Source organism: Amborella trichopoda, chromosome 2, assembly GCF_054954075.1.
Source record: "Amborella trichopoda isolate Santa Cruz 75 chromosome 2, AtrichopodaSantaCruz75HAP2 v2.0, whole genome shotgun sequence".
In the NCBI taxonomy this organism is placed as follows: domain Eukaryota; kingdom Viridiplantae; phylum Streptophyta; class Magnoliopsida; order Amborellales; family Amborellaceae; genus Amborella; species Amborella trichopoda.
In genome coordinates this window covers 10,449,246-10,464,259 of record NC_142337.1, presented here as the reverse complement: position 1 = coordinate 10,464,259, position 15,014 = coordinate 10,449,246, and the positions used below count along the sequence as shown (strand labels likewise).

General features: G+C 37.0%; 1 protein-coding gene across 1 annotated transcript; it reads left to right on the top strand.

Moving 5' to 3' along the window:
* The first annotated feature begins 12,775 nt into the window (after window positions 1–12,775).
* CYP77B1 (cytochrome P450, family 77, subfamily B, polypeptide 1) lies at window positions 12,776–14,735 on the top strand. The gene has a single exon (XM_006857999.4). The coding sequence runs from the start codon at window positions 12,826–12,828 to the stop codon at window positions 14,380–14,382; it is 1,557 nt and encodes a 518-aa protein (XP_006858061.4). The 5' UTR covers window positions 12,776–12,825; the 3' UTR covers window positions 14,383–14,735.
* The last annotated feature ends 279 nt before the right edge of the window (window positions 14,736–15,014 follow it).

The following is a 15,014-nucleotide window of genomic DNA, read 5'->3' as shown; positions in this document are numbered from 1 at the left end:
CACTTTACTTTGATCTCCTGTATAAACAAGATTAATCACTTCAATAAAATATTCAAGAAGCTTAAAATATCAATGGAATTTCACCAATATTGCCAGTGATCACCTCTGAGAAGGGAGCAATTAAATGCACCGTTGAGTGGAGCATCCAAGTACAATGAACAAACTTTATTGTTCACCTGTGGAGAGAGAGAGAGAGAGAAAGAAGAACATGCCTTGTCGTGTTCACAGAGTTCATTGGTACTACCTCGCAGGGAAGTCTATGAAGGCGGCACAGGTCTCTGTAAATTTGAGGTACCAATGGGACCAGCTAGTGTTAGAGAGAACGGTATCTCAGATGGGATACTTGAATTCCAAGAATGACTCGTAATAATTTATCTTCCGGGGCATAAGATGATTCTTTTGTTGGGACATACGATGATTCTTTTGCTGTCTGAGGCGTCAATTTACCTACTCAAATAAAATGTGTGTAAACAATGAAGGTAAATTCCCTTTGTATAGAACTTTGAGGTAAAAATATGCCATGAATGAACATAATAAGAATTTCTGTTTTTTACTAAGTCATATTAAGGAATTTCTGTTTGTTTTTTTTTTTTTTTGGGGGGGGTAAGAAATGTGGCTGAAGGCCCAAATTACGAACTCTTAAATTAGATTAGGTACTGTTAAATTATGAAAATTACTATGTATCAAACATAAACAACACTAAAGCAAGTAATATGGCATAGTGAGAGAGAACCTAAGATGGAGGAAAGAGCCTAGAGAGAAAGACATTCTCAGAGAAATAAACTCAAGCGAGAGAAATGGCTTTCCATGAGAGAGAGCCTCAAATAAGGCATACCTTTTCTCGGACAAAATCCGAAGGAAAAAGATGATTTACTGTTGGGAGCATAGGCATTTCATTCTTGTGTAGCCCTGTAACTTTTTTAGTGGATGGTTTTCCCCTCTGCATGGACATAGCCCATAAAGTTGAACAATGTTAAATCTTGTGTAAACATTACTTGCATGTTTGCTTGTTTTCAGTGTATTTACTTGGTTCCAAAGGCTCAAAGCCTACACTTCTTCCATTGTGTGTATCCGCATTGTTGTAAGAGAAATTTTTGCGGCAAGCCCAACATCTGAAATGCCTTCTCTTAAACATACTTAAATTTTAGTATAATTTCAAAAAAAACTTAAAAGAATGCCACAAAGTAGTTCTATTAAAGCTTTTTTTGAATTTCCTCATTTTTGTCGAGATTTTGAAAAAGGTTTCAAGTTTCTTAGATATTTTCAGTGAAATATATATTATAGCCATGTGTACGGTGGATTTGGGATTGATCTTGCACGAGCTCAACAGCAAAATCCGCACTTTATTAGTTAATTAAAATCAAGTAGATCGGATCCAGTTGAATTCCGATTCAAAAGTGATTTGATCTCTAACCCTCTTTAGATCGTCGGCATGGCTGGCTTGTGAATCGCATCAACCTAAGCAAGATAGAATAAATGATTTCAAGAAATGAGATAAAATGAAACAAGATATAATAAAATGGAGAAATGAAACTAAACTCAAAATGAAAGCAAATGAACGAGACTTAGGAACCGGCCGAGACCTTGCGGCCCATAACTTGGAGTAGATGCCTTGTTTAGAATTTAGATAGACTGGATGAACTTGTCCTGATGCAATTGTTGGGTTTATGTGGCTTTTAAAAGCCAAGAGAGATTGTATAAATAAATGAATCATAAACTCAGCGGGAGTGTGGTCCTCTTGTGGACCATACTAGGAAAATACACTTTGCCGATACTCGGACTATGCTTGACGTGTTACGTCAGCCGAGTAGGAAAATCCAATGCACCTGGGCATAGAGATGAAACCGATGAGGGTTTAGTGGGTTAGTAGCCCTTGATGAGGTCAGAGTACGTCGGGATGAGAGTCAAGGGACTGTGTGACTCTTGTGTGTGATGAATAATCGATAGAAATATGACTAAAACCTCATCGTTGTATCATCACACGGCATGTACATAGATAGTCGAACTGAGATAGTAATCCAGGGTGAATCGTGTATATGTGCGAGAGATTATCTCTATCCACCTGACAGTCATGGTTGCATCATGGTCTGGCGGATCATGGTTTGTCTCTAAGGAAAAACCTAAAATCTACAGACTGAGATTACGTTCTCTAGCCCATTGATTGTATTTGGCGGTCCAATCATGAGCCCCTACAGTGGACTGTAGGTCATGGGAGCTGCTGGATCAGTTTGAGAAAGCCAGTGTGGATCATGGTCCACAATTGAAGGTGGAGTGCACTTATGCGTTAATTAAATCCTAGACCTATTCAGATCTGATTCCCATCAAAATTAATTTAATTTAATTAATTTTATTTTAATTGACTTTTAGAATGTTTATTTCAATTTTTATGAATCTTTTGATATTATAATTTTGTGATTTATATTTATAAATAAAGAAAATTTCATTTATAGAGTTTTAAATAAATTAAGAAGTTTGAAAAAAATCTAAAAATCAATTTTTTTTATTTCTAAACTATGTGAGACCCTCCATAATTATTGGAGACCCATTTAAATCACATGGGACAATTGGGTGGGGCCCATGAATAGCTACCAAATGATGACACGCCTCACCCATATGGGATTGCCTTTTCTTGCCAAATATTGTGAGAGGCATCTCATACTAGTTGGCTTTCCTTTTGTGGAGAGAAGCTACTTGCAATAAAGAAATGAAATATGTGGTTTTAGAAAATCTCGATTCATTGAGAAGCAAGGAATTAATATTTACTATTAGATAATGTAAAGAATATTTTCTTCATTTAACTTATTTGATGGGAATACATTTAAGAAGTGGAGGTTAATGTTATAGCACCTTCTTTAGTATCTTAATGGCGGATCTAGGGAATAGATGACTCATATCTCTCACCCCATAAGTTTCCTTAGATCGACGGTAACAATTTACTCTTGTGATTTTATGGTAACCCTAATGCATGAAAAATCTATAAAAAAGATCGTTCTCTTCCTTTGTTTATATGCTTCTTACTTACTCTCTCTTCTCTCTCTCTAGCCTCTCTAAGGGGTACTCCCTACATAGGTTACTCTCTTTCTTTCTAAGAAACCTACCGGGCCACGCCCCACCTTAGCCTACCTCTCTCTCTCTCTCTCTCTCTCTCTCTCACACACACACACACACAAACTATCCTAAGGAGGGGCACATCCAAGCTAGAATAGGTTAAATTTGAATCTCTCTCATGAGTTCTAAATCAAGCTAGGTTTTGGTTATGTGATTTTGTGAGCAGCAAAGGGATCATTCCTAGTTAGTAGTTTTCTCGCTCCTTTTTTTATTTCTATCTCTCATTAGGATCAATCCAAGGGACTTAAATTAGGCCTAAGCATTGAGGCTTTAGGTGTGTAGTTCTAGATTGAGATCTATGTACATTGATTGGGTTTTGATATAAGAAAGAGCAATCAAGAGACCAATCGAAGATCTCGAGCACCATAAGAAGGAAGAGACTCGGCGTGGGGTGTACTAGGCCTTGTTGTATCTTTATTCCCAAGCATAGGTTGTGTCGTTTCTTTGTTATTGAAAGAAAGGTTTTGAATGGCTTCAAATTCTTGAGATCTTATTATATTCTTTTATTTTATTTGAAGTTATTATATTATAAAATGACTACTTGTAAGTGATCTAGACCGTGACGAATAGAAAAAGAATTAAAAAGAAAGAAAAAAATTATTCTATACTCCAGCTGGATCACCTATCACATGTGTCCTTTCAGAAATAAATGATTGACCTTGATCTTTGAATGAACTAGCTTCATAATGAATCTGGAATCTCAAAGGTTTGGTACTTCAAGTGATGAAAAGAGAAGGTTTATGTTCTCTGCAATTGTTCTTTGTAATGGTTCCCCATCGTTACTAAAAACTAAGGTTGGTGCTCTGGTTTGGGCTTCCTAGATACTAGGGTTAGGGGATTTGGTTGGAGAGATGAAATTAGAGTTTCTTGAAAATGTGCGGCTCTCTCTCCTAATGGGAGGTTGAAATTGAGAGTTTTTATAACCAAAGATGACCTAGAAATGCATGAGGCAGTTGTCTATTTGAATTAGGAGTCAGCAACTGTTTTCACCACAACTTGCGGCTCAGGTCCGATGTACGACGCACTACAAGCTCTGGCACGGCAAGCAACCGATCAGGCAGGTGCACATTTATTTAGGATTGTGTTTGTGATGATTGGAAATTGCTATATCGGATCATAATTCATGTAGTTTGGCAATATTGACATATTCTCATCCCGTTTCACTTGTAAACCTGCCAATTTTTTTATCAAGCATCTTCTAAAAATGGGATTTTCTAGATTTTTTGGGATTTATAAGATGGACTATAGTCTGAATATACTAGGCAGATGTGGTCCCTAGGGTTTAAAAGGCTTCTCTAAGGCTCTTATTATGCATTTAAGATCCGATCAGTTATTAAGACTTCAAAAGGTCCGACTTCAAAAGGTCCGGTCCAGTCAAAATTGGTCTGACCGTTGGTCAAATTGGTTAGACCAGGTTTTAAAAATATAAATAGAAAATCTAAATAATAATTCATAAATAGTTCATAATATAAACTATATAACAAAAAGTTATTCAAGTTTTTTAGACAGTTGAATCACTCATAACACGCCAATTGTACTGGAAATAATAGGCCGACTCATCATCATTATCTAAGCTTTATTCTAACTATTTGGGGTTGGTTATCTGAATCCTAGAAAATAAACATGTTGGACTGGCCAAAATTGGACAAACATTAGTTTTATCGATTATTGACTAAACCAAGTTGACCGGCCAAAGACATTGATTGGTGGTCCAACTCCAAGACCAGCCGGTATCGTCTAGTCTAGTCTTGATTACTGTGATTATAGCAACTAAATGAATATGAATTGCATGCCCCGCCCCCTCTGAAAGAAAAATAAAATCCCAAACTTCATTGTTTTTATGTGTGCACCCGCGCGAACTACTACATTTTTGTTGCAATTTCATGCTGGAATTGTTAAATAATTCCTCTAAAAACTAACTGCCAATTACATTCCCAGAAAAAAAGTTCAATGCCATGAATAGGGGTGGGAACGGGTCGTGTAGGGTCCAGGTTCAGCGAAATCCATACATGGGACTTGGACGTGGACGCAGACCCAGACCCAGACCCAAAATTTTTTTAGCCCGGACCTGATGCAAAATTTACTTAGAGGACCCGGACCGGACCCGATGGATTATACATAGAAAAAAGAAAAAACATAACTACAAATTTTAAAATTGCCTAAAAACATGTACAAAAAAAATACTAAAAATTAACAAAAACAAATAAATAGAAATTTTCTCATTTTAAAACCAATAAGAAGATTTGCAAAGAAAAAATAAAAATATATATTAGGGAAAATTATGTAAATATCTGTTTTAGTTTCTGTTATTACCAAAATACCGAATACTTTATGTTATTATTGATATGTATGTTTTTTAAACTTCATAAAAAATTTTTTAAAAAAAGACGAAACCACCTTTTTTCGGTTTTTCAAAAACCGAAAAAAGTCAATTTTTGTTTTTGAAAAACCAGAAAATTTAAAACTTTTAGCTCTTCAAGAACCAAAAAAATTTTCTTTCCCAAAACCGACAAGTTTCAAGCCAAAAACCAGAAGCCCACCTTCATCAGACTGCTCTTTAAAACCCCACAACCATGGCCTCTCCAATTACCAAAGATAGTTTCAAAGAGGTTTCGGAGAGAGAGGGGGTCTCTGATTGGGAGAGGGGGGTTTGAGAGAGAGACAGTTTCAAAGAGATAGAGAAGGGCTATCCCATTAACAAAGATGGTTTCAGAGAGTAGTTTGAGGAAGAGAGGGAGTCTCAGATTGAAACCGATAAAGGGTTTCAGAGATAGAGAAGGGGTTTACAGAGAGAGAGAGAGGTAGAGAGCGAATACGAATTTAAAATTTTTTGTTCTTCAAGAATTTTGCTATGAAGTCCAGAAAACAGATATATCAGTAACAACATAAAGTATTCAGTATTTTGATAACAACGGAACGTAAATGGCTATTTATATAATTTTCCCTATATATTAATATATATAACCTTAACTAGTTTTGGGATGGTCTGGCCCAACCCAGTTCCCCAAAATCCCCCTTATATTTTTTTTTTTTTTTTTTTTTTCAAGTTTATTGAATATTTTCTTAAGTTCCCCATAAATCCTCACCTTAAAACCCCTCTTTTAATTTTAAATTTATTTAATTTATTTTTAATATTTTCTAAATCACCAATTTAGATTGATCTAGATCGTCGATCCAACGATCCGATGTAAATGTGCTGGTGACCGATCCCTCCCCCTAGATCTGGATTTTGAAACGCTTAAAAACTAAGCACTTGGCGTTTGCAGTGTAGTAATTTTCCTATTAAGATGGACACAACACATCCCAAAGTCTTTTTACACATGATCTTTCATTTCCCCAGGTACTCTTTAAGTGATTTGAGAGAGCAGCTGAAGGTATTCTTTCACATGATCCTTTCATTCCTCCAATTACTCTCCATGTGATGAGACAGAGACCAACACTAACCTTTTGTTGTTAACCAAACAGAGGGATAGAGAGTTATGAAAACTTCTAAAAGGAGGAGAGATTTCCAAGAGAGAAACACCATGAAAGAAGCCTAGATTCCTTTTCTCATTTGATGGATATTTCACTTGAAACGTGATAATTAGTGGAACCTCACAGTATTTCTATTTATTTAGACGCCACCTACCAAAATATCACAACAATGTACATTTATTGGAACTTCAATGTTTGGGGTATTAAGGGCCCTGTGCATGGCCCCTTCCATACAATATGAGACTTCAACTCCCAAATAATTTTTTTATATTCTAGTGGCTCTTATGGAGAGGCAGTTTTGTTCCTTTTTACTTATTGGGCTTACATCTTTTAATGTTGGGTTTAAAAATTTTTGAATTGCTATCTTGTTTTTTTTTTTTGTAGGTACGTTTTATTAAACATTAGCTTTTCCTAATTTAGAAAGCCATTAAATCCTTACACTTCAAGCATATTCTCTTTAGGCCTTTTTTAATATAAAGAAATTTTGGTGCCACCACTTATGGTTGATCGTAGAGTTCATGTGAATAGGCAATGCAAGTATTAAAGTATTAATAGTGAGGCATGATATGATATATAAATGATCTTTGAAATGGTACGGTCAAAAAGTATTATCATCTTCCAATGGACTGATGGACTGTGATGCAAAGAGAATGGGACCCACCAGTACATTATGTGAAGCAAATGTGAGGTCCCACTCTCCCTCCACTTTTCTTCAACGCATTGAATGAAGATGGACATTGTAGAGATTTCTATACTAAAAGTGAAAATTTTCTTTTTGATTTGTTTTCTTTTGTGGGCTTGTATACTATGCTATCAATTCGGTTTTAGCAAACATCGACATACAAATGACAATCCCAACCGTTTGTTATTGATTTCATATGGTTGAGACACCTAAAAACTGTAAAAAACATAGTGATTGCATAAAAAACTTTCCCTTTATTTATATAAGAGGGGAGTAGCAAAGGAGAATGGGATGTGGAGCCATGAGGAAGTAGCTCTAGGGGTGGGAACAAACGGATAGGGTCCAGGTCTGCCTACACCCAAGCCCGAACCCGAAATCCATACATGGGACCCAGAGCTAACAGGCTCCAGAATATATAGACCCGAACCCGGCCCCGGAATTTATTTGGAGGAATGGATTATACATAGAAAGATAAAAATTCGCTAAAAATTTAAAACTTACTTAAAAACATGTCCCAAAAATTTACTAAATTTATCAAAAAATATGTAAATAGCTAATAAAAATATATAGGCAATAATTCATCAATTTTCTCATTTTATGGCCAATAAAAAGATTTGTGAAAAGAGGAAATGAAAAGCATATATAAAATAATATATATCAATATATATAACCTTTATATTTTATATATAACCTTAAAAAGTATATATATAACCTTTTATATATATATATATATATATATATATATATATATATATATATATATATATATATATATATAGAAAGGGTGGGTAAAGCTATAAAAAGAAGAGTATTGAAAGAAGACAAAAGAGTACGTATATATTTCTATATTAACCTTTATAAATTTATATATGATAAACATTACATAAATTTAAAGTAAAAGGGTCGGGTCAGGGGCGGATCTAAGATTTGGAGCCTGAACTGACCCACCAGGTCCAAATATTGGATCCATACTCGAATCCGGACCAGGTTGAGTAATCAGGTCTCGGGTTGGGTCCTAGTAAATTCCCACCCCAAATAGGTCGGATGAGCCAACTACTGAACTCCATAAGGTTTGTTTGGCTCCCTTGAAATGGGTATCCTAAGGAGATGCCTCTCCTAAAATTGGTATCTCGTGGACTTGGCCTCTGCTGTTTGAAAAGAATTTGGTAGAGACCTGGAAGGTGCCGGTCCATAGTTTGAGTTTCCCGGAAGATATTTCCCAAAACTTATATAATATTATAACATTATAAAATAATATAATATTATATTATAATATTATGTTTTATATATATATATATATATATATATATATTATGTATCAGCTTTTTTTATATAATATTTATTAATATATTAATTGTATGTTTTATAATAAATTAATTAATATAATATTATTTATAATATATATTATATTAATTTATTATTTATGTATATCCTATAATTATTATTGCTCTAGGTTTGAAATCCTTCTTTTGGGCTGACCTCAAACTACTCCACAAAATATAACTTACCGCCAGTGTTTTTTGGGTCCGTGACTCTCTTTCAATATTTCCAATATGTTAATTCCTGCCATTTTCATAAAAAAAAGGATTTAAAATGTGGAAACCGATCTCCAAGCAGAAATGAGGCATCCATTTACAGGCAGTATGGTGCATAAGAAACACTTGAAGGAACTACTGCAAACCAACATTTGCAATAATGGTGTTCCCCCATCATGCGAAACAAGTTACATGTAAAGGACTAGCAATGAGCCTGGTGAGCCTAGCCTGAACCAATCTCGAGTCTGTATAGGGGCAGCCCAAGCTTGGCCTGTGCCTTGCCCCACATTCGGTCCTAGATCAGGCCGGACGGGTCAACCATAGCCATGGCCCATCTCAAGTATCCAACTATATTTTTTTTGTCTAGGCAGTAGATTAGACCAACCGGGGGCTGGGCTGCCCAGTGTATTGCCGGCCTAAGTAGGACTATGTGATCAAGCATGGTGGATATAAATTACTATTATTTTTTTATTCCTATTCCGACAAGATCACTCACAATTTTCAATTACAAATAAACAACTCTTAAAACAACTAAAGAGAAAAAGAGAAACGCAATTCTCACTTGCTAACACTATTGAATACAATTACTTAAATCAAAATCTTAACACATTGCTTTATCGGAATAAAAGAGCTTAACATAAAAAAAAAAAAAAATTAAAAAAAATTTACCAGAGATTACCTCAATCAGGCTTAGTATACCCCACGTCGAGTCTCCTCCTTCGGATGGTGCTTGGGATCTATGATTGATATCTTGATTCTCTTACTTATTGGCAAAACTCTCTCAAAGCCATAGTCTTGTTCAAGTTATCTTTGATTGATCTTTAGAGAGATGAAAGATATAAATCAAAGGGAGAGGGAGATATCTACTAGTAAGGGGATGTTCCATTTTGCTACCTACAAATCAAGAACCGATCCCAATCTAAGTTTTGCCCCTTAGAACTTCCATGAGAGATAGAGAGAAGATATATTGGGTGTGTCCCCTTGGGAATTCAAAATGAGTAGCCTATGTCGGGGCGTGCCTCCTCTTGAAACTTAGGGAAAGAGATATGAAGCCCTAGATTGGGGCGTGTCCCTTTTAGAATTCTTGGAGAGAGAGATGATTCTTAAAGAGAGAAGAGAGAATTGGTGTAAAGATTTGGATAAGGGGGAGAGTCCATTTTATATATTTTTTATATCTTATGATTTGTCATAATTAAATTGGATCAAATTTTGACTGTCGATCTAAAGAGACTTGTGGAGTGAGAGATGCGAGTCATCCATTCTTTACATCCATCATCAAGATTCTAAAGAATGTGTTATGACATTATCCTCAATTTCTTAGTCCTATTCCGATCAAATATTTAAATAAAAAAATATTATGTATACTTTCTCATTTAGTAAATATTTATTCCTTATTCTTTTAATCAAACAATCTAGATACACAAGACATTCAATTAAAATATCTACAAAACACTTTTCATAAACTTTCAATTTAATTGATTGTCTTGATTCACAAGATTAGAAAATAAGAAAGTACCCCTACTAAGTGGGGTGTGCCACTCATGGGGCCCCTATGTGGGCCCCACATACATCACAATGGTGGATTTGGTGGACCCTCTCAAATATTTATGAATTAAAATGATTTTTAGAAATAATTTTTCATTTCTCTTTGATTATTTAAAACATTAAAAGATGACTTTCTATTATTTTATAAATCAAAATGATAAAAAAAATATAAAAAATCAATTAATTTTTTATAGGAATCGGATCCGTTTAAGTCAAGAAATTTATCAATAGGGGCAACCTTATATAAACCTCACCCTTTAAACAAAGCTTCAATAAAAAGAGAAAAAAGTTTATATAAATGATGCCTTAAACCATGAAATTAAGGCACACCTCAAAAATTCACTAGAAGAGGTCGTTTTGATACTCAAAATTTCTAAAGTCTATCATCTCAATATCAAAATGTAGGGATATGAGAAAAAATGGATTTCAAGTCTAGGCAATAGTGCATTTTGTAGACCATCCAACTTTCAAGATTTTCATGTGTTTATAATGCATTTCGTGGACCATCAATTTTCAAGATTTTCAAGTGATGAAAATAAATTTTAAAGCCATTACAAAGATATCCAATATCTTTGGACATTATTTGAAGGTGTGCCTTATTTTGATTGTTTAGGGCCTCGAACCACACCCATAAAATAAATACAAGTTAGGAAAATTGTAAATGACTTTCCACGACTAGACTTTATATACAAGTTACCCCAACCAAACTTTTTTTCACTTTTTTTTCCAAAATATACCTTTCTAGCAAATACCTCCAAGTAAAAAAAGGTACTTTTTTTTTTTACAAAAATACCCTTTTTTGGACATAAAAATTTAATTTCGGCCAAACATTCACGTCGGCATACATGGGTTGCCAGACCGCTCTTTGACATTGCTAGGCCCCGTTAAACTAAAAAAAGTGTCAAACCTCTAGTTGACTCTGTCAGACCGCACTTTGGGCTTTTTGCCGGACCGCATGGGTCTGTTGTCGGACTGCATGGCCTGTTGTGGAACTGCATGGCCTATTGTCAGATCGCCCGTTGTCAGTGCCGGACCGCCACTTGTACTGGCAAACAGCCACTATTATTTACTGAATCGACATTACACTGTCGGACCGCCCTAAGAATACGCTAGACTGCCTTTTCGTGGAAAAGAGAAGAGAGTATTTGTTAAGAAAGTATATTTTGAGGTAAAAAGTGAGAAAAAAAATTTAATTGGGGTAACTTACACAAAAACAAAATATAGCCTTGGGGGTTATTTGTAATTATCCCTACAAGTTATTTGGCACCATCGCTATACGGTTGGGGAAATTATGGTAAAAAAGGAGCCGCTGATGCAGGTGGCTTTCGAGTGATGTTCCGGAAAAGGTAACCCATCCAATAAATGCTTTGAAATAGTGTTCCTGGGTAATATTCCCTTTTATCAACAACAACAAAATTCCTCAAGAAGCAAACTTCAAAATTTGATGCCACTTATTGGAGAAATGGTGTCGACATAAGGTTAGGCAGTATTCAAGTAATGTAATACTTCTTTGTTTGATAACAGGGAATTTTCCTAGTAAAGGAGATGCCGCATTATACACTTACTTTATTTTTAAAGAAGGGTTTTTATACTTTTTCTACAACTTAGAAGATATATACTTCCTCTCCTCTGTCTTACCGTCCGATTTAGATCAAGTGAGCTATTGACCGTTTGATCCAGCTCTGATATCTTAGAGTATTTTATTTTTAATTTTTTATAAAAATTATATGAAAATAAAATTTGGTACTTCTCATTCTCCTCAATGGGGCGCACCTAAAATGATATTAAAATTATTTTCGATAAAGTATAATAACCAAAATACCCTTTAAATCTTTCAGGGGTATTTTGGTCATTTTACTTGATTGAGAGTATTTTTTTTATATTTTTTACGAGTGCGAGTTTAAGAGAGGAGTGGATGCAAAATTTGGAAACAAAATAATTTGTAAAAAATTAAAAATTAAAAATAAAATAGTGTAGAGACGTCATCTCAGCCATTGATTCATAATAGAGAGTCTGGAAAGAGAGAGAAGTATATAAATTTTAAGCGGTAAGGGAAGCAATAGAAAACTTGCCCTATATTTAAAATAAAAAAAATTGGATAACGGCAGTTGTAAGGGGGGACACATAAAGGGGCCTTTATGGGTGAGAGAGGTTAGGGTAAATTGATGAGGAAGGGGAAAAACAGAGTGTTTTGCTCATTTATGGGTAGAGAGAGGGAGAGAGCAGTTGTGAACAAACTCTCACCAATCCAAACATTTATGCATTCTCCAAAAATTGAACACTCCCACTCGCAACGCCGCTCACGGGCACAGTCCAACCAGTGAAATTAAATGTGTTTGGTAAAAGAATTGAATCCTCTCCTGTGCTGGTGGATGGCCTTATTCACTCCATTCTTCTCTCTAAATACCCCTTCACTCACACTCTGCAATCCAATACAAAACTCTAACTCTTTTTTCCTCTCTCTCTCTCTCTCTACCAGCCATGTCCATGTCCATCTCCATCTCCATCTCCTCTCTCTCCTCGTCTTTTCACCTGAGCGACATCCTCTTTGTGGTGACATGCCTTGCCATCGCATCCCTGTGGTGGCAACGCTGGTCTCGAACGGGAGGGGGCCGCACGGGGCTCCCGCCCGGCCCACCTGGTTGGCCCATCATAGGCAATCTCGGCCAAGTGGTCCTCCAAAACCGCCCTTTCATATTCGTGGTCCGCGACCTCAGAGCCAAGTACGGTCCCATATTCACCATGCAGATGGGCCAGCGCACCCTCATCATAATAACCGACGCGGCCCTCATCCATGAGGCCTTGATCCAGAAGGGCCCGCTCTTCGCGAGCCGGCCTGTCGACTCGCCCACGAGGCTCGTCTTCAGCGTCGGAAAGTGCACCGTCAACTCGGCCGAGTACGGCCCCCTCTGGAGAACCCTGCGTCGAAACCTGGTCACCGAGGTGATCTCGCCCTCGCGAGTGAGGGACTTCTCCTGGATTCGCACCTGGGCCATGAAGAACCACTTAGAGAGACTCAAGCTCCAAGCACAAGAGAAAGGTTTCATTGAGGTTCTCTCCAGTTGTAGGGTAACCATCTCTAGCATACTGGTGTGCATCTGTTTTGGGGCAAAAGTTGCAGAGGAAGAGATCCTAAAACTAGACAATGTGTTGAAGGACATCATGCTCTTATCAGCCCCTAAATTACCTGACTTCCTCCCCATTTTCACCCCCTTGTTTAGAGGTCAGCTAAAGTTTGCTAGAGAGCTGAGGAAAACCCAAATGGAGTGCTTAGTTCCATTGATCGAGAGGCGCCAAGCTTTCCTTAATGGCGGAGAAGACAGTGACATGGTGAGCCCAAAAGGAGCAGCATACATAGACTCTTTGTTTGATCTAGAGGTAGAGGGGAGAGGAAAATTAGGGCATGAAGAGTTGGTGTCCCTTGTATCTGAGATCATCAATGCAGGCACTGATACAAGTGCAACCACCATAGAGTGGGCAATGTTGCACCTGGTCTTGGACCAAAAACTCCAAGAAAAGTTGTACCGAGAGATCATAGAAGTGGTGGGTAAAGATGGGGCCATTACTGAGAGTGGCGTAGAAAAGATGGTTTATTTAGGGGCTATAGTGAAGGAAACATTTAGGAGGCACCCACCTAGCCACTTTGTGCTGAGCCATGCAGCTATTAAGGACACAACCCTAGCTGGATATAGGGTCCCTTCTGATGCTAGTGTTGAGTTTTATACTGCTTGGCTCTCTGAGGACCCTAATATGTGGGAGGACCCTAAGGAGTTTAGGCCTGAGAGGTTCTTGGTTGGGGATGGGAAAGATGTTGATATAACTGGGTCAAGGCATGTCAAGATGATGCCTTTTGGGATTGGGAGGAGGATTTGCCCTGCTTGGACACTGGGGACTTTGCATGTCCATTTGATGCTTGCTAGGATGGTTCAGGCTTTCAGGTGGGTGCCGGACGAGTCGGCCCCGCCGGACCCAACAGAGACGTTCGCGTTTACGGTCGTCATGAAGAACCCGCTCAGGGCGCGGATCGTGCCCAGGTAGGGTGCTGGTGGAGGCTTCTCTCTCTCCATCTCTTTCTCTGCTATGTCAGTATCTCGCTTTCGCTAATCCTCTCTATATACATAATGTTTGTGATTTTATGTTTCTTAAATCTCGTTTTAACGTACCCTCTGCCGCAGATCATCCAGCTCTCTCTATCTCTATCTCTATCTCTGGTCCTGTTATTAAGTGATTTTGTGTCGAGGTTTTATGGACTTTCAGAATGACAGCTCAGTCTATTAAAGAGAATACATATATAGTTATTGGTGAAGTAATTGTCATTACAGTGGTGTACATGTGATATAAGTATGATTCTTATGGATGAATTAGAAAGCAGTAGTGCCATCGTTTTCTAATTGGGGCAAATGGCCTTTGTTTGGAGTACTTTGGTTGAGAATTTCCAACATTAATGAAACAATAATGATGCCCCTTTTCTATACATATTACGAAATTAATGGAACATCAATCAAGCAAAACATTGCCCGTATTTTTTATAAGGGTGTGGTTTTTATAAGGTTGCAATCTTATACAATCCAATTAAGGCTTACCTCCAAAATTTATCATGTGTAAGTTTGGTGCTGTTTTAAGCAGGTACAGTCAAGTGGATGTGAACCTTTTGTTTCTCCATAGAAAAG

Bases quoted from the DNA above. Each gene is read 5' to 3' on its own strand.
- CYP77B1 (XM_006857999.4), top strand. From the start codon at position 12,826: ATGTCCATGTCCATCTCCATCTCCATCTCCTCTCTCTCCTCGTCTTTT.